Consider the following 18,348-nt stretch of genomic DNA (forward strand, 5'->3'; position numbering starts at 1 on the left):
AAGTTTATACTGTACAGAAAGTCCCATTTTGTGTCAATCACCTTTTGTGTTACTTCTAAAGCCATCCAGGTACGGAAGTCTACAGCGATTTAGAGTAAAATATAGGGACATGATAAAGTAGTGAATAGCCAATAATTCTTATAAGCTACGTAATCATACGGAGTATCACTATCTTTGCAAATCCCAACCAACGTTTAAATAAAAAATACGGAAATATGAAGATCCCCAGGTTTCCCTTTGTATAAAGCCATATTACACAACTTACACGCGCCTCCAAAAACGCCATTCCTTAAGTTCATTTTTTCTTTCTTTCCTTTCGTTCATTCCATCCTTCTTCGTATTTTTTCTTCTTCGTGTTTTATTTTTGATGCTTCGAAATCAGATTCGGAGATATCAAGTCAAGTCATGCAATGATGAAAAAGAGACGGGTCCAAGGTTATTTCTTGGCCGTCTTTGACTTCTTCTTTGGCGGTTCGTCATCAACATCTTCCATTTCTTCGTCATCATCCCCGTCATCATCCACGTCGCTCTCCGCACTTCCAGACCCAGAGCTCTCATGAGCACTGTCGTACTCCTCTGCAACATCGCTTTCACTGTCTGCCTGGAAATCCTCGTCCACGCTCTCTTCATCTTCGTCGGCAGATCCGCGGTCTGCCTTGTTGACAACGACCTCGTCGTCAGAGTCGTCCATGGCTTCCTCGCGAAGGGCGGCGGCGAGCAGGTTGGCGTCCTCGTCAATCTCATTCTTGACGCGCAGGCCCTTGAGCTTGAAGAAGGATTCCAGGGCTTTGAGGTCCTCACGATTAATGTTGCTGAACTGCGATGACCCGGCGCCGTTCTTCATGACGACGGTAATGTCGAAAGTGGACAGGGCGGAGACCGCGCCGCTAACGCGGGAGAAGGTGACGGACTGTGTCTGCTCGTAGGCAATGTACGTCGCCGGCTTGGGGACGAACATGAATGCCTTTTCCAAGCAGTACAGGAAACCTTCGCTTGCCTTGATGGCGCATTTGATACCATACTGGTTGCGGTGGCTGTACAAAGAAGTTAGCAAATGATTTTTTCTTAATTGTTAAATAAAATCAAACGGCAAGTTGCACATACGTAAGGAAATCCTTTGCGGGTGAGGAAATCTTCTTGTTGCCAAGGCCGCGGAACATCTTGGCAACAACGTGGTGTAGGGGCTCCTCGTAATGGGGCTCGAGCTTGTCCTTGTATTTGCTCTCCAGCTCTGCCTCTTCAATATTCAGGTCAATTGTAACCTCCTCGTCCTTCTTGAACTGCATGACGACAAAGGGATATCTCGTCTGGCCCTGACGCAGAGGAGGATCCAAGCCAATGACAAGTAGGCAGTGCATCTCGTCGGGCTTGGGTAAGACCATGAACTTTTTGACTGCCTCGTATTGGATTTTGTAGTCGTACGTCTTTCCACGGAGTCTGAACGACGCTTCGTACATGTCGATATCAAAACGACCTCTGTGAGTGTGTTAGAAAAGAGTATTAGACGGAACAGAAATTTGAAGGAGACAAATATGTACCTGGGAGTGAGATGCAAAACGTCGAGGAAGGTGGCGATAGTATCACCAGCAGTCTCGCCAATCTCTGCCTTCTCAATTAGAGTCTCGTAGAAGAGCGTAGCCGCATTCTTCTCCTCCTCCTCGCCACCGTCGCTGCCGGCGTCTTCGCCCTCGGTCTCCTTCTTCGTCGTTACACCGGGGATATAGAATCGCATCTCGACCAGTTGATCCTTGCCCGCACCGGCCTTCTTGCCCTTGCCTCTGGCACCGCCCAGCTGGCCGTTGGTGCCAGTATCGTTGGCGTTGAGGGGTAGGGAGAGCTCCAGGGCAACCTCATTTCGACCCGCCAAGTTTGTGTTTCCAATCTCCGAGTATGGCAGCTCAAAGGCCGGGCGGTTCTGGACGTTGAAGGTGATTTCGGCTTTGGAGAACTCGGCCTTGCCCCAGTTCCATCCCCGCAGCGCATGCTCCTTGCTCTCCAGCGCGGTGCTGTACCAGTTCTTGAATATCTTGCTCAGGCGCTCGTAGTCCTCCTGTTGGAATCCGTCGAGCTGGATGATGCCAGAGTTGCGCTGCAGGATCCGGATCTCGTAGCCCCTGGCGGCGCGGCTCCATTGGGCGCTGCCAATGTTGCTGTGATCGAGGGTGAAGGTGTCACCGCCGCCGGCGGGTTTCCATCCGAAGCCGGTCTCTGCGAATCTGCACTTGCCGCTCTCCTTGGAGAGGTCAAGGTAGATGCTGTCGAAACTCTCACTGTGTAGGCGAGGCTGTCATTAGTGCAAGAACATCTAAATTCTGGGGTGGTGCGGAGATTTGGTGGCCGTGAAGACACTGAGAGCAAACACCAAGTGCTGCGTCTCTCTCTTGCTAGGCCAAGCAGAGACAAGGTGGGGGGCTGCAAAGAAGAGAAGACCATGTAGAGAGAAGAGGCAAGAGAAGCCGCAGATACTCACATTGCCGTCATTTTGGCCGCCCAAAGTGATGCGAAATAATTGATGCCGGCGTGATGGCTTCAAATCTGAGCTGTGTGTGGCGTTGAAGGTGAGGCTGGCTTAATGGATTAAATTTCAGAGCTTCGGCGCGACTGCAGCGCGCAGAGACGCGCCACCTCTTTGCCTTGCAGCGGGCGGTGGCCCGTGCAGCCACAGTGTGGCGCATGCAGAAGGCTGAGCTCCAAAACGACGCCGAGGTGAAGCTTCAGTAGAGCTTCAGTAAACTCATGTCATGTTGGTGAGGGAAGAGCCAAACTGCGGTCGTAAATGAAGGAAGTCGTATGAAGTAAAAGCATGATATTCTCAATTACACCAATCACACATGTCTATAAGTATCATAACACGCACGGGTTCCAGCTATGGTTGCCCCTCTATCAAGCCAATATGAGCTTCGCTGTTTTACTGCCTTGTCATTATGATTATCATTATAGTAAACGCCTATTTCCCAACCTGCTGACTGTACTTGACAAAATCTTCACGAAGGCTGCGAATGTTGATGAACCCGCTCCGAGCCTCCAGGGCGCCAAACGGATTTCCAGTTGTCTCATCCGCATCGCTACTCCCACTCAGCGATCGATCAGCCTCCCGCTCAATCTTGCCAGCCCAGGTGTGCCATTCAATCGGCTTCAGGGTGCCTGAGCCTAGCACGAGTCCCACGCAGAGTAAAAGGGTTGCCACGGCGGTTTCGATGTAAATGTCTAGCGGCAGCGCAGCGGTGGAGGGCGATGTGGAATGCTGCGGTGACGTCGATGAGAGGACTGTGTGCTCATGTGCAGAGTAACATCTGGCATCATGTCATGATGATTTAGTATTTCATTTTCATTTCAGGCGGATGAAATCAGAAGAAAGAAATATATAAATAAGGAATGAAATATCTTACCCATGAGCAAGCAGCACCAGACCGACAAGGGTCAGAGGACGGGAGAGCCACGCCATTGGATGCGGAGAGGCTGATATCGGAGTTGATGAGAGAGAGTCGGCCTGGAAGAAGTCTAAATGCCGGCGAAAGGAGTTCAGACCGCGGCCGGCACAGTAGCTCGGCTTGATTCCGCACAGACTAGGTCCGCTATTTGTTGGGCATTCCACACGAGCGACGTCCAGGCAGGGTTGCCACTAGCGAGATGCGCTAGATCTCATCATTCTTCAAAGTACTCTTGCAGCAAATATAGCTGCGAATATACTTTGTCGCATCATCGGGCTAATCAGGCTTGTTGCAAACGTCCTCATAGTGCCGCGCTGCAGTAGCACACACAGTGCATCTCGGCGTCGATAAGGATAACGTCAGTCATCTGGCGCGTGCGCAGTGATGCTACTCTGTGACAACCACCGATTCCATCACCTGACAGGCCCCTTCTTCTTCCCCAACCTCTCATCATCATCATCGACCGCCCTTGTCTGCTATATCTACCGCCATCAGTGGACGAACGCTCTCATGATCTCGCCCTCCCGGTAGATGGTATAGCCCATCTCTGAATCACTCCTACGCCAGATTCGCCCCATGGTATCGTCCAGATCCCGAGGCGGTCCTGCTGGCCGGGTCACCGCCGCGCTGCTGCTGGCATCGGCCTTTGCCATCCCGGGCTCGGCCACAGTCATCGGCGGTGATGTCGGCCTCGACCAGCACGTCCTGCTTCCTGCTGGCCCCGGGCCTCTTCTACCTTCGCACCCCGACACTCCAAAGCCTGCAGAACACACCTTCACTCTCCGACACATCTACCACCACGGCACCGACAGAAACCCAAAGCTGCACCGGAAGCTGGATATCGTCCACGACCAGTCTCGAGTTTTCCTTGCCGCGGGCGATGGCTTCGATGAACACACCGTGCCGGAGCTCAAGGCCAAGAGCCGTGCCGATACGATCCAGCGGCTGGCTGACAGACGGCCGTCTGTTGTCGACCCCATAGTCGCTGAGTCTCGTATGCAGGGCTACGCGGCCGTTCTAGATGCCTCGGCATGGACAATGGACGAGGTTTCATCACCGGATATTACCGATAAAAACACAGTCTTGACCATGGCATACGTCGCTGCCGATGCCTATGTGGAAAAGGAAGGGATGGCAGACTGGCTAGACATTGGGACCCCCTTTAACAGGAGTCTCGATTTTGGCTGGGAGTCGGATGGTCTGCGTGGTCATATCTGGGCCGACAAGACCAATTCCACCGTCATCATCGGCCTCAAGGGAACGTCACCCGCTGTCTTTGACGGAGATGGCACAACGACCAACGACAAGATTAATGATAACTTGTTCTTTAGTTGCTGCTGCGCTCAACAAGGTCAATGGACGTGGCACCAGGTCTGCGATTGCGCTACCGGCACTTATGCCTGTAACAACACATGCGTCAGGACGGCTCTCGTTGAAGAGAACCGTTACTATGGTGCCGCTCGTGAGCTCTACTCCAATGTCACTGAGCAGTACCCGGACTCCAACATTTGGATAGCGGGTCACTCTCTCGGAGGTGCTGTTTCTTCCTTCCTAGCCCTCACTTATGGCTTGCCTGCCGTGACTTTCGAGGCCGTGCCAGAAGCGCTCCCGGCTTCTCGACTGGGTCTTCCTGTCCCTCCTGGAGCCAATCCTGATACGCCCCAAACTCGAGGCTACACAGGAACATATCACTTCGGCCATACCGCAGACCCGGTCTACATTGGCACATGCAATGGAGCGACTGCTACGTGCTCTTTCGCTGGCTATGCCATGGAGTCGTCTTGCCACACCGGATATGAATGCGTCTATGACGTCGTGGCTGACAAGGGGTGGCGAGTGGGAATCGGCACTCACAAGATCCGTTCTGTTATCCACGACGTTATCCTCAAGTACGATGAAGTTCCCAAATGTCATCGTACACCCGACTGCCGAGACTGCGGTCCGTGGAAGATGTATGAGAGCAATGGCACCGAGTCCACCACGTCTGCCGTGCCCACGACCACTTCCCGAACACGGACACGCACTTCAACATGCCAGACACCTGGCTGGTGGGGCTGCTTGGACCAGACAACTACAGGCGATGTGACGTCTGTACCGGCACCTACTACCACTACTTCTACGTGTAAGACGCCTGGTTGGTTTGGGTGTAAGGACAAGACGACGACGACTACAACGACGACGACAAGGGATTCCGCCAGTCCGTCTTCCATTACCACTACTTGTGAAACCCCAGGCAGATTCTGGGGCTGCAATGACGAGCCTACCACGAGCTCTCTATTTACGACCATTCCCCCCACCTCGACAACATGCGAGTCTCCTGGCAAATTTTGGGGATGCAATGATGTGGTAACCTCTACCAGTATCAGCCCATCTGCCGGAGGGACCGCACCACCTATTACGGAGGCTCCCACGGCGGTTCCCACATGATAGAATGAATCAAAGTTTTTCTTCAATTTGAACGGCGTTGGGTAACCATTTTTGTTTAATAGACTACCTACTTCCAAAGTTGGTGGAATGACTTTTTGTGTTTGAAGCAGGCAGACATTGGTAGCGATTACGATTCAGGCAACATATTAAGATATACATACAATTGAACTTGGTGTTTTACAATATTGGAAATTCCTAATCATCTTAGTTCATTTTAAGATTGAGCATGTTTTATTAAAATCGCCATGGTTGACAACTGAGCTGTGTAGAGTTCTGACTTGAGGCCGTGTAAGTGATTGCAAATTAACAAGTCTAGTTACTTGGTTACGTGTGGTGTGCCAAGGCTTATCACAGGTAGCGGTACTTGCATAGCTGTCCTAAAGTGGGCTGTGATGTCAGCGCCAGAGAAATCCAAATTTTTGATGTTCCAACCACAAAAACGCGTCTCTGCTTCTCCCTCCGCTCTAAAACCTCCCACTTTAGCTCTTCACGAGACTTAAAACTCCGATGTAGCTGCCACTGGCTAGCGCTTTTCAGTGCTAATTAATTTCTGTTTCTTTTGCAACTTCTTCCTTCAGCCACAATGTCGATAATGGATCCCGAATCGGCGCAGCAGTCCGAGTCGCAGCTCTCGGCGCCACCCCCTCTCAGCGACCTGGACAGCAGCTCCGACAGCGACAGCGAAGCCGAGGATTCATCAAAGCCAGCGTCGAAGCGAGAGCCTGAGTCGGTAGAATGGCTCGCCACGTCGAGGTCGCGGCGGTCCACGGCGGGCAATCGCATGAAGTCGATGCTGGCCAACGAAGAGCCCGATTCCGACCTCGAGCTGCTGTTTGCCGAAGACGAGGACGACCAGGGCTTCACGGATGCCGGCGACGATGCGTCCGATGTGCAGATGGACTCGTCGTCCGACGATGAGGGCGAGAATAATGCGGGCGATGAGCTTGAGGGCGAGCAGGAGCTGGAGCGGCAGGCGAGAGAAAGGCGCGCTGCTCAGCGGAAGCGAAAAGCCCAGGAGGCCATCCCGGCCAAGTTCAGGAAGAAAGTCCGCATCCAGCCGGCAGCCTCCGAGTCGTCGACGCCGGCTCCTGCGCCTCGTCCTAAGAAGAAATCCGAGCGCACGTCGTGGCTGCCGTCGCCGGCCGATCTGCCCACCCGAGCATCATCCCGAAAGACGACGCGCATGTCGAAAGAGCAGCTTCACCAGCAGATGATTGAGCGGGAGGAGCGGCGGCTGAAGCAGCTAGAGCAGATGCAGAAGAAGGCGGCGCGGATGGAGGCGCTGAAGAAACCGCCCATGACGCAGGAAGATCGGTTGCGAGAGGCGGCGATTGTGGAGAAGCGTAATAGCAAGAGCTTGAATCGATGGGAGGTGGCGGAGAAGCAGAGGGAAGAGGAGCGGCGGGCGAAGCTAGCGGCGTTGAATCAGAGGACGCTGAAGGGGCCGGTGATTACCTTTTGGACGGGGCTGGGCGAGGCGAGGCGGGTTGTGATTGAGGAGGAGAAGCCGAAGAGGAAGAGGGTGGACAAGAAGGACAAGGATAAGGACAAGGACAAGGGCAAGGGAGCTGAGGCTACGAAGGATGGTGGTGATGCTGTCAGTGCGACGGCGGGCAAGGATGTGAAGGAGAATATCGTTCCTCAAGAAGGCCAACAGCAGACGGATACATCGACCAAAGTGGCAGCCGACGATGACAATGCTGCCACTGAGACGAAATCGAAAGAGAAGACAGCGTCGACACCGACACCAGCACCAGCACCAGCACCAGCAGCGGGCGAGACCAAGACTGCAGATGCAGCACCTCCTCTCAAACAAGAGGATGACGAGAAGACAGGGCCCTCAAAGTCAACTCCGGACGCGCCATCATCATCACAACCTCCTGATGCTACCGTTTCTCCCACTGCTGCTGCTCCAGCTACTGCTGCTGCCTCTTCTAGCACTGGCCCCCTTTCTCCTACTGCTTCTTCGACCGCAAAGCCACCTGGAGATGTTCAAACAGCCCAGCCAGTAATAGCTGCGCCTTTACTATCTCCGCCGCTATTATCTCCTCCGCCTCTATCTAGCGGTCTAGCAGCGCCTGCATCTGCCTCGCCGTTATCCGCACCACCTCGCCAGACGTCTCCGTTGGCAGCTCCCACGGGTGTTGGCAGTCCACGACCCATAGAGGCAGGCAAACCATCCGGCGTGCTCGCACTTCCAGTTCTTGCGCCTCCGCCCGCCATGAACATGGACTACCTCCCGAGCCCAGCACCAAAATCCAATATCCTCGCCCTTCCAAATGCATCCTTAACGCAGACTGCACTGGCACCTCCCACACAGATCCAGCCTCCTGGTTCCACGGCTGTTGCTGCACACGTCTCTACCGAGCCAATCTTCACAAATACCGTTCTACGACCTATAATTCCTGAACCTGAGCCAATCAACAAAACGGCAAGCCCTAGTCTTTCAGAGCCGCCTTCTCAGCTTGCCCCTGGCCCGGCTGAGGCCCCTGAGACTACCACTCGTAACGTCATCATCTTTCAGAACTTCGATGAGAATGCCATTCAAGATAAGAGCATACAGACTCAAATTCTGTTTGGCCGCAAGATGAACAAACTCTCCAGTAAGCCTTTACTCCATGTCTTCTCATTTTCTCACGACTCCTTATTAAACATCATTACTCTTTAGAACCCGCCCCTGCTCCAATCTGCGTCATCACAGGCCTCCCAGCCCGTTACAAAGACCCAGAAACTGGTCTCCCTTACCACAACGTCGCTGCTTACCGAGAACTTCAGCGTCTTGGCCGCAAAGAGCTCAGCTGGAGCGCCCTCCTCAACGCCTGGGTAGGCAGCTCGAAGATGGCAGCTCGTGGCGTGCCGGCACGTTTCCTCGATCCGAATGCTCCCACCAAAACACCCGAGGAGAGAGAAAAGGAGAGACTGGCTCAGATAAGAGCGGTCCCGCCGCAGCCTCAGCCTCCACCGGTGCAGCAACACCATCAGGCACCGCCGGCGGCCGTGGTGGCAGCAGCTCATAAAGCCCCTCCGACGCAACATCACGTACAGCAACAGAGACCAGCAGCGGCAACGCAGCAATTGCGAGCACCCCAGCCGTTTCAGGCACCGCAACAACCGTATGGGCAGCATCAGCAACTGGCAAGGCCTCAACAGCCGCAACCTTCTCCTCCACAACTACAGCCACCCCAACAGCTTCCAAACAGGCCGTCTCCAAATCCTCCACCTCCGCAAAAACAGCAACAGCCGGTATCAAACACCACTCCTACTGTGCCTCCAGCACAAGCTGCTCCATCACAAACTACTCCACCACAGGCCCCTCCTCCACAATCATCTCCTCTCCCAGCTACACAACCAGCTGCGCAACAACAAGACCAACAACCCACCCCTACACCGCCACCTCCAGCTCCCTCTCAAGCTACCCAAAGCCCCGTCCAGAAAACAACAACTCATCAACCGCCAGCAGCTCCTCCTCCTGAACCGCAGTTTCAGGCCGGAGGAGAGGCTACCACAGGTGGATCGCAAGTAGCGCCTGTGGAGAAGGAGCCACTGCCGACCACAACGGCGGCGCCAGAATAAAACATCATGTGTCTATTTATAGCAATTGTATACAAACTTTTTAAACTAGAATAACAAGAATCTACAATCATATTGAAACAAATCTAACGGTAGTTTAGTTGTAATAATGTCGCACTTAGATGGTGAGCGGTGACCGGTGTGGAATGTGAGATGCCAAGTGAGCCCCTGTTCTCATGCACGTCTTAGTAGCTTTCCAGAAACTCGTGTTCAAATCACGACAAAATCGCTCTCTCGTCATAGACTTCGCGTACAATTTTCACGCATATTACTTGAAGCCATTATAATCACTCGTGTAGCAGACCAGTTGATGTTTTGAAAGTATTTCATTTGAACTATGAGCACACGACTCATGTTCCATAGGTAGCTAGTAAATCCAATCGTAGCTAGATTCTCATCGCTACATTATGCCAATGCCTTCGTCAACCTTCATGACGTAGCATAATCCCAATACTTGCGCATTGCGCAGTTCCCGCCTCCCTTTTGTTTATCCTTTGATAAAACATCGTTTAAACGCCAGTAAATTTCCCATGGGGTATAGCTTCGCTGAAGCTCTTGAACCCAAATGATGAACAATGATAATGTAGATGGTGGTACAAGAATGTATACTGAAAGTATATGAAACTCGGATGCCTGTGATCGAGTGTATATAATATGCTTCAAATCTAGATGCCAGAAAACGAGAGAGTACCTGTACAAAGTAATATTATAAAAAATCGATGTGTAAACAACTCTAGCTACTTTTGAGCAATAGAGAATGTCTTGCGTTCTGTTTGGCCGCTGTAAAATAATGTGATGCATGTGGTGTGTACAAGTGGATAGAAAGAAATTTGGGCAGACAAGGTGCCTTGAAAATCCTCTGCCGAGCAAGCTAGGGGCTATCAGTCGTGCCAATAGTACCGACAATCCAGCCCAGCTCGCTGACAAAGTCATCAAGGCCGGCCTCGATGTGTGTGTCTAACATATTAGCCCCGCTAGGTACCAATTTCGGAGAAATGCGAGTAGCGAAGGACTGATGAGAGGCGAATGTATCCTTCGTCTCTTCAATGTGGCGTGGTAGGCTATAGCCTCTGAAAGAGTGTAGTCGAGTTTTTGAAGTGGGGATAACAGGGAATTGAACTTCGTCTTCGTTGCTAGACATGACATCGTCGTCATCATCCTCATCGTCGTAGAAGCTCATGGGAACATCTTCCTGTATAGGACTCGTGGTGAACTTGTCTTTTGTTGAGACGGACCAGCGAGGCACCGAGGAGTTTGTCTCGTTTACCACGGCCGATAGAGGCTGGTTTCGATCGAAAGAAGGTGGCCGAACTGAAAGCTGAGGCTTGACCATGGGTGTAATGAAGTTGCTTACTTCATGCTTGATGGACTCGGATGACGTAGAGCGTTGGAAGGGGGGTGGCGATAGGCCAGTGACAAAGGGCAAACTTTCTGATACAGCGGAAACAGCAAAGTTGTCGTCGTCCTCATCCTCTTCAATGACGTCGTCGGGGATTACCAACGGCGGTGGCTGGGCAGGGTGACTGGGACGGCGAGGAGCAAGTCGGTCTTCACGCAAGATACGGGCCAGGGAACCCGGAGAGATGTCTCTTGCCCTTGCACCCTCACTAAGCGACGATGTAGTTCGGCCATGGCGAGTCTCCCGCGCGGGGATAGTAATGACGTTATCGTAAATGGTGAAGGAGGATGCATAGGATGTTTCCCCATGGCTAGCAGACGGGCGATGTAGGCCTTCAGATGTCTGCGGCTTGCGGGAGAAGAGTCTCTTCCATGTAGGCGGAGATGATGGGCGAGATGACGATGATGAAGGGCGTGTAGTCGGGGCAGATAGAGCTCGGCGGTTGTATAGGCTGGGTAGTAGAGGTGTTGGCGGTAAGGGCTTCATAAACTTTGTTGCTGGATCCATTGTTCTGAAGTCCTCTGCCCGCATCGAGTTTGCCGATGCACTTCGGGTCCGTGATGAGCGCTCAACAGGAACATAGAGAGTGTTGACGGTTTGCCCGGGCATATACGGGCACATGGTTGTGCAAGGCATTGTTGCATCAAAGGTCTCAGTTGACCCGTCTACTTCGTACTGAAGAATAGCAATGTTAGGTTTGGTAACGGACGAAGGTATACTTGGAAGTGTAGGAGAAAAGAGGTGTATGGATGAAGAGACGAAACAAGGATATATATGAAGGTGTGTGCTATTAGTGGGTAGAGGGTGATCACTCTAACTGGCAGGATCGAGATGAGGAACGAGATGGCGGAGAAGCATGGATGATATATAGAAGGAGGAAAAAGACTTACATAGTAGTAGTATGTCTGGCCCATCTTGAGACCACCGCTCCTCGTGTTATGGTGCGGGTTCTCATCATCAGAGACTATATTCTGGAACGTGAAGCATCCTCTCCATTGGCCTTGGCCACGTCGGGCGTCCCGCTCCATGCTATAGCACATGGTGAAATTATCCCAGGAGCCAATGAGGCGCACGGATTGGACAGATGGCTCCGTCTGACTGTGAGATTAGGGCGTCAGCTCAAGTCGGTTCCAACTAGTTCGTGGAGGCCGATTAAAAATACCACTCTGGAGGGCGGGGGGTAAAGGGTGTGTGCGTATGTGCCATATGAGGCCGGGGGCAGCGGGCTAACAAAAGCCGAGACTCCAAAGATTCATATCGTTGCGATCCCGTCCAGCTAGTGCCAAATATGCGCCGACCCCCCAGAAACATAGGGCCAGCTATGCGAGGCCAGGTCCAGGCAATGCGGTGTGGATAGTCTCAAGAAGGTAACGGCGTGGCCATGGGTCAAGGGAGGAAAAGTGAGTCAAGGGCGGAAAGGATACGGAAGAAGCGCGGCAGCTTCATGATAGAACGGCCCATGCCAATGAGCTGGCGAGGCGATGCAAGGGGGCAAACGAGTAGAGCGGGCTGACGGTGACGCTGATGGGCGTGACATGCGGGCAAGAAGATCAAATCCAAGGGTATGTTCCGTACCAAAATTCCAAGAACAACAGAGCTCAGACCAGACAAATCTGAACGGATAGATATCCAAACACAGCAAGTCCAATAGTAGCTCGGGGGGACTTGAGGCCAGTCAAGTAGTAAGGAGTGACTTTGTTCCTCGTACCACACTAGTAAACGAGAGACACTGGCTGATAGGAAAAAGCTTCGACCAGCGGAGACGAAGGGAAAGCTCCTAAAAATAGGAGAAACACAATGATTCAAAACAAGGGAGAGAAACGAAATGAGTGTAAAGCATCAAAGAAAGAAGCCGAAAAAGAAGGAAAATGGAAGATTCCGCAACACTCACAACATGAATGTGATAAGAGTTGTTGTCGGATCCATTGCGAAGATGGCCGAGAAGACAACTCGAGATTGGATGATATATATGGGTGAGCGTTTTATTAGTAGGAGCAATGATTGACGGTTGTGAAGCAAACGGTCTAGGATGATCGTTTTTCGTCTCGTAGCCGGCGGCTATTCTTGTCTCGCGCTAATAGACGGCAATACCATAACAGGCCAAGATGATTTGCGCGTGTAAAACGCAGTGTTCCTTAATAGTGAGGTTGAATTAGAGGCGAGAGACAGCTTCAGTGAATGAAACACGGTGGACAAGCGGGCATGTTTGAAGAAGCGCCGGAACAAAGGAGTTTGTCGATGTGATTGGCCAGCTGGTGTGGTCAATCTGATGTGCCGCAAGCGCCGCGAACGAGCCGGGGCCCGGTAGAGTCGCAGTGGGAATCGGTTCCTGAATGTGTGGGTGAAGTTTGCGTCGTATTGCAGCGTTGGACGACAGCACAGGTAAGGGGGGAAAGACAAGAGAGGAAGGACGGCGCTTAGTATGATTAAAAGGAATCTCTGCGTTTACACGCGATTCAGAAGGGGCGAGGCGGGTAGAGTAGGCCCCGACGAAGGTTTTAGAGGAAAAAGAGGCGCGGCGAGCAGGGATTGAGGATTACCAAGAGAGCCGGAGACCTGTATAGATGTTGCAGGCGGAGATGATGTAGCTCGTGGATCTGCAAGGCACCGGCTGCGAAGTTGCGAACCAACAATGACGTTGCTATTAGAGGCCTCGTGAGTAATGAGTTGCCCAGAAAAGCATTGAGTGCAAGAGACGCACGGCTGCTGGCTTTGCTGCAGAGAACAGTGACGAAAGGCAGATTCCGTGGTGTCCATGGCTTGCTCAGCAATGGCATTGCGCAGGCAATGAGACGCTGCCGGGGGCACCGTGGAATCCGGCGAGACGGCAGGCCGGCTAGCTGGCTGGGCACTCGTAGATAGCGTCAGTTGGCACCGCCGTAGTAATTAGAATTTGGCGTGATGGAGCCCGATAAAGTCAACTAGTGCCAGGATCCGGCCAACGGTGGGTTTATTGCCGTGAGCTATTGGAGAGCAAGGCCTGGCTTCTGCCAATGGAAGAGCCAACAGCCCTCGAGCTGCCTCTTGACCGAGAGTCTGGAAGCGTCAGCCGCAAGCTTCTTCGCGCGGTTGTCGTGGCGATGCGAAGCTTCAGCTCAGTTGAGTTCAGTTGGGTTGAGCTCAGCTCAGCTTGGGCCGTGGATGAATGGTTGGATGGGCACCAGCCGTGTGTGCCGGATCCAAAGGAAGCTTCGGGCCAGGGTCCGAGCAGGGGGTCGTTTCTGACGCACGCAGGCACCGCGAACGGCTGATTGGATGATTGGACGGGACGCACGAGCGCTGGACCCAGAGAGATTGAACGGGGCCATGCTGGAGACACGCCGGCGCCAATCGTCGACGGTGATGCTGCTCCCACCAGTTGCTGCCCCATATGCCATCGATGTTCAGCACCGACGGGGCAAACGATTCGCTGCGGATGGGCCAATCTGTTGAGATGGACATGACGGCAAGACCGATGCGATTTGCTCGATTTCGATTTCAGGTCGAGATTGACCCAGAGCGACGTTCGGCCGGCCGTGCTCGGATTTGTAACCCCAGGGAGCGCTGCTTGTTTCGCTGCCGGACACAGCGCCAGACATTCTAGCCTCGCCGGGCCTAGCAGAGTTCATGCATAACCAGCAGAGACTCGGTGTGTAGCAGATGGCAGTAGCTGCTGTGCTCTGGAAGCGAGTGAAGCGGTTTTGCGTATGGAGTGGGCTTTGTCTCTGCTTAGACGCTTCAAGTGAAGCTGAACACAGCGGTTAAAGTGGTGGAGAAGAGAGAATATTTGGATCGCTCGCTTGCTGGGGTGAGTGGCCTCTTTTTTTTTTCGGGGTCGTTCCTTCCTCGCCCGAGGCCGCCAAAGGGCAATTAGCGAGACCGCCTGCTGTTTTGGCCAGATGCACTATCGATTGTCCTGCACACATCGCGATACACGATACAGATACACGATACACGAGATAAACCACGAGATGACACAGGGCTTAGGCTCTCACGGCTTCCATCCTCCAAATCCTCAGTCCCAATAACGCCACAGCTTCAACGTGGCGCCGGCTAAAGGTTCCTCCTCGTGCTATGGAATGCGAATGTGGAACTAGTAGCCATGCGGCTTGTAGGGGGGAATCCAGCCTGGCCGCAGCCACAGGGGCCGTCGCAAGTTAGCCGTTGCGGTCTCTTGTCTCAGCCTGTTATGCATACAAGAGACAAGAGACAGGTGAGTCGTCGGTCTCAGCCAGAGCTGTGCTGGATGCAGTCCGATACCCCTGTTCTGACTTGACCCGCAAGCATCAGGAACCGCGCAGAGAACCTCCACGTGGAGTTGATTAGCTGCATGAAGGAATATCAGTTCTCACAAAGAAAGGGCTGCACGACCTCGGCTGTCAACCAGAATCCCATGAAATTACAGTGTTACTGCAGTCTTCACGGCCTGGGGAACCAACAGTTCGTCACTGAAGAACCACTGGTTCTCGGCCATCCACGTATCGGCCACGCCCCGGCGCAGTGCACGCATCCCGCGATCTCGACGGTGCTAAGTACGGCGCACAGAGAATCAGCACCGAATGCAGCATACGTGATACAAGTGTTGCGTGCCTTATTGCTTGGTTCCGCAGGATTCTTGTGCCTTCTGTCCTACATGGCACGGTATGACCGTCAACACAGACTCTTGACCAGAGGCTCTGGATCTCCTAACGAGGTGGCGCCCGACTCGAGCCGCCCGCATTCCGAGGACAGGTCAATAAACACTGGGGGCCGAGCCAAGGCACACGCCTCGTTCTTTGCCTCTTCCGGCAAATCGACGGGAAGCCATCCTGCCACGCCCGCATTGGTGACCGAATACAGAATTTACAATATGATTGTTTCCATGCATACTAAATGGATATACTGTAGCAATGCTAATCGAGGACTCTTTTGCATCACTTGTCAACATGTTTCTACAGCGGCGTGTCAAGCTTACCAGAACGGGATATGTTTGAAGCCACCATTGGCTCCGTGTCTGTGCAGAAGGCGCGGATTCAAGTCACAAGCCAAATGATCAACACCCCTCGGCTCAGCAACGAAATTAATGTCTTTTCCTTTCCAGCTGCTATCGTACGATACTACTTGATCCACTGAACTGTCGAGCAAAAGTCCGGAGTCAAGACACTACTGTTGCTATTCTCCGTTGTCTCTATGGGCCCGCGATGCAGCTAATCTTATAGCCTGCAGACTATTACTGCCAATAATATTTCACAAAGAAATCATGACTGCAGGCGACCAATCGTAGGCTCCGGAGGCTAGCTTTCGGTATTCTCTCACATCCGAGTCAGCTGTCAAAGATGGGTTCAGGTTCTCCCACTGGTTAGCCGTATGATTACAGATGCATCAACAGCGTTTGATAGCACCTAGCCTAGCTTAAGGCTGTGCTTCAAATTCAGCCGTCTACTGTATGCAGCCGGACGGGTCATCGTACAGTAATCTCTGTTAGCTGTTTCGACAACGCAGATCATCGACTTGCGCTCTGTGCCGGCGCTTAGGCTTAGTATGTGCAAACCTCTCGGTCGAATTCACTCTGTCCAAGCTGGCTACCACTATCAATGCCCAGCTTTCAAGGTTTGCTGATATCAATCGCCAATATGTAGATGTGCTATACATTAAGCGTTCTACGATATTAAATCCTCGGACCTTGATCCTACGCTTCATCCTAGTCTCGAAACTGACTGTCAACTACTTCATAACATGAGTTTGATTGAGAGTCTAGTACGTACCTCTCATTTCGAAGTGCTGTTGCAATATCTCGGCTACAAAATATACCCTGTGCCCCTTTTGCAGCATTCCAAATAACCACCATTGATCGACAACAGCTCAACATTGCAGCACCAGATATCTTGACGGTCAGACAGTTTCCCCGGATCTCGCAAACTCCTCCAATTCTCGATAGGGCTTTTTCTAATTAACCCGCCTCCGTATGCAGTCCATTCAATTGCCGGCAGCCGGATGCCCGCCACCAGATCGTCTCTGGAGCATTGGGGGGTTTATTGCGGATGAAGCTGGTGAAACAGCCTAGCAACAGACACCCCTCCCCCTACTTTACCTCCGCGCACAAGGGCCAAAACTGTCTCTATCAGTTCGGGGTTTGTTTGAAGAATTAACGTTGTGACTCTGTTCCCGAAGACGGTATCTGTTCCGAGCCTGGCCATGTCAAATTTTCATCGGTATTTCCCTTGATTAGAGACGAACGGATATCCATGCTGCTCTTAACGTAGCGCGAGCTGTGCGGGCGCAACGGCCGTGCATGGCGTCGATATTTGCGGGCTGGCGCACTTTAAAGTCTTATTAAAGTTCTGTCAAGGCCTTTGATTGCTTCTCATGTGACTGCTAACCAAAGACGGTTGACAGATATTTGGAATACACAACCCGCCTTAAGAAATTTCTGTCAGTTGATGCGGGCGAATGGTGAGGCTCCTCCTTTATCCGTTAAGCTTCTCCGGCACCAGCAGGCTCGGAACGAAGGCTGGCGCCGTGGCGGGTGTATCCCATGAAGCGACCGTTTCAAATTGAATCATAGAGACATGTGAGGACAAGATACAGAAGCTATGGTACAGAGCTTTGACGAAGCCGAGGTCAGATACCACCTCCATCGTAGGCCTGTGCGACGGGCAAAAGCTCACAAAATAGGGCGCACTTGTGAGCTTGTGAGCCCTGAATCCACGGCACCGCTGGAGACGCCTGATCTTGTGATGTTTGGGAGCTGCGTCGATTGGCCTGTTGCTCACACCAGAGACATATGGGGTATGGCAGCTTTGTGCCACGCCGGCTTAGACGATGATGTAAGTATAACATGTTCGACAATGAGCAGCCGAGTAAGTATACTATATTTGTCAGACAGTCAAGTGTTATGGACTACCTACAGATGCAGATTTTTGCATATGCTGTTTTAGTTAGACAGGGCGCGCGATTCCATCTAGCGTCATGAAGTGGTGGGATGAGATAAGATCTTGAGTTGGAGGGATGCTATAAGCGTTTATACGCCAACTGGTTCTGTTTATGGAAAAAAGGAGGGGGGAGGATTTTGAAATCTGACAGCTCTGAAGCTTCTTTTCTTGCTTTGTGTCAGAGAGTTCCTATATATGGCCGATTTTATTTTGGTGAAAATATGCGTATCATGGTGATGCAGAGACAGATTTGTAGTTTCCTATGTTCTCTTGAATGAATAATCATGATCTAAATTGTGGACGACTCTTTGTAGCTATTTACTTGCTGCGTTGGAAAAGTCTGTGGCTGAAAGCTGTGGTGTTTTGTTCCTTTAATTCAGGGTAGGACAGCAAACAGATACAAAGACAGCTAGCTGCCTTTACTTAATCGTGAATTAACTAGAGGGAAAGGAAAAGCGAAGAAAGCATTCGACTCAGTTGAATACATGTTTGAATGAGAGGCTTGAATGGTTAATGTAGGGTAGTGCAATGTAGAAGACAGAGGTTTCGTGCCAAGCAGTCAATTCACAGTAGAAAAGAATTTATCATGCAAAGAGTATGTACCGATGGGTTGAAGCGTTTTAAGTGAGCA

At 52.0% G+C, this 18,348-nt stretch overlaps 4 protein-coding genes across 4 annotated transcripts; 2 read left to right on the forward strand and 2 right to left on the reverse strand.

Annotated features, from left to right (window-relative positions):
* Nucleotides 1–436: 436 nt before the first annotated feature.
* Nucleotides 437–3,445, reverse strand: TGAM01_v209456 (FACT complex subunit POB3; the record flags this gene model as incomplete). Its single annotated transcript, XM_018809911.1, has 6 exons — nucleotides 437–1,034; nucleotides 1,105–1,476; nucleotides 1,539–2,284; nucleotides 2,471–2,564; nucleotides 2,973–3,293; nucleotides 3,390–3,445. The coding sequence occupies 6 exons, from the start codon at nucleotides 3,443–3,445 to the stop codon at nucleotides 437–439; spliced, it is 2,187 nt and encodes a 728-aa protein (XP_018656881.1).
* Nucleotides 3,446–4,007: 562 nt separating this feature from the next.
* TGAM01_v209457 (hypothetical protein) lies at nucleotides 4,008–5,858 on the forward strand (the record flags this gene model as incomplete). The annotated part of the gene is made up of 1 exon (XM_018809912.1): nucleotides 4,008–5,858. The coding sequence occupies one exon, from the start codon at nucleotides 4,008–4,010 to the stop codon at nucleotides 5,856–5,858; it is 1,851 nt and encodes a 616-aa protein (XP_018656882.1).
* A 583-nt stretch (nucleotides 5,859–6,441) lies between these two features.
* Nucleotides 6,442–9,431, forward strand: TGAM01_v209458 (hypothetical protein; the record flags this gene model as incomplete). Its single annotated transcript, XM_018809913.1, has 2 exons — nucleotides 6,442–8,461; nucleotides 8,527–9,431. The coding sequence occupies 2 exons, from the start codon at nucleotides 6,442–6,444 to the stop codon at nucleotides 9,429–9,431; spliced, it is 2,925 nt and encodes a 974-aa protein (XP_018656883.1).
* An 868-nt stretch (nucleotides 9,432–10,299) lies between these two features.
* On the reverse strand, nucleotides 10,300–11,867 carry TGAM01_v209459 (hypothetical protein; the record flags this gene model as incomplete). Its single annotated transcript, XM_018809914.2, has 2 exons — nucleotides 10,300–11,502; nucleotides 11,718–11,867. 2 exons carry the CDS (start codon nucleotides 11,865–11,867, stop codon nucleotides 10,300–10,302), a joined length of 1,353 nt encoding a protein of 450 aa, XP_018656884.2.
* Nucleotides 11,868–18,348: the final 6,481 nt, after the last annotated feature.

This window comes from Trichoderma gamsii (genome assembly GCF_001481775.2).
Source record: "Trichoderma gamsii strain T6085 chromosome Unknown Scaffold_46.2, whole genome shotgun sequence".
Lineage (NCBI taxonomy): Eukaryota > Fungi > Ascomycota > Sordariomycetes > Hypocreales > Hypocreaceae > Trichoderma > Trichoderma gamsii.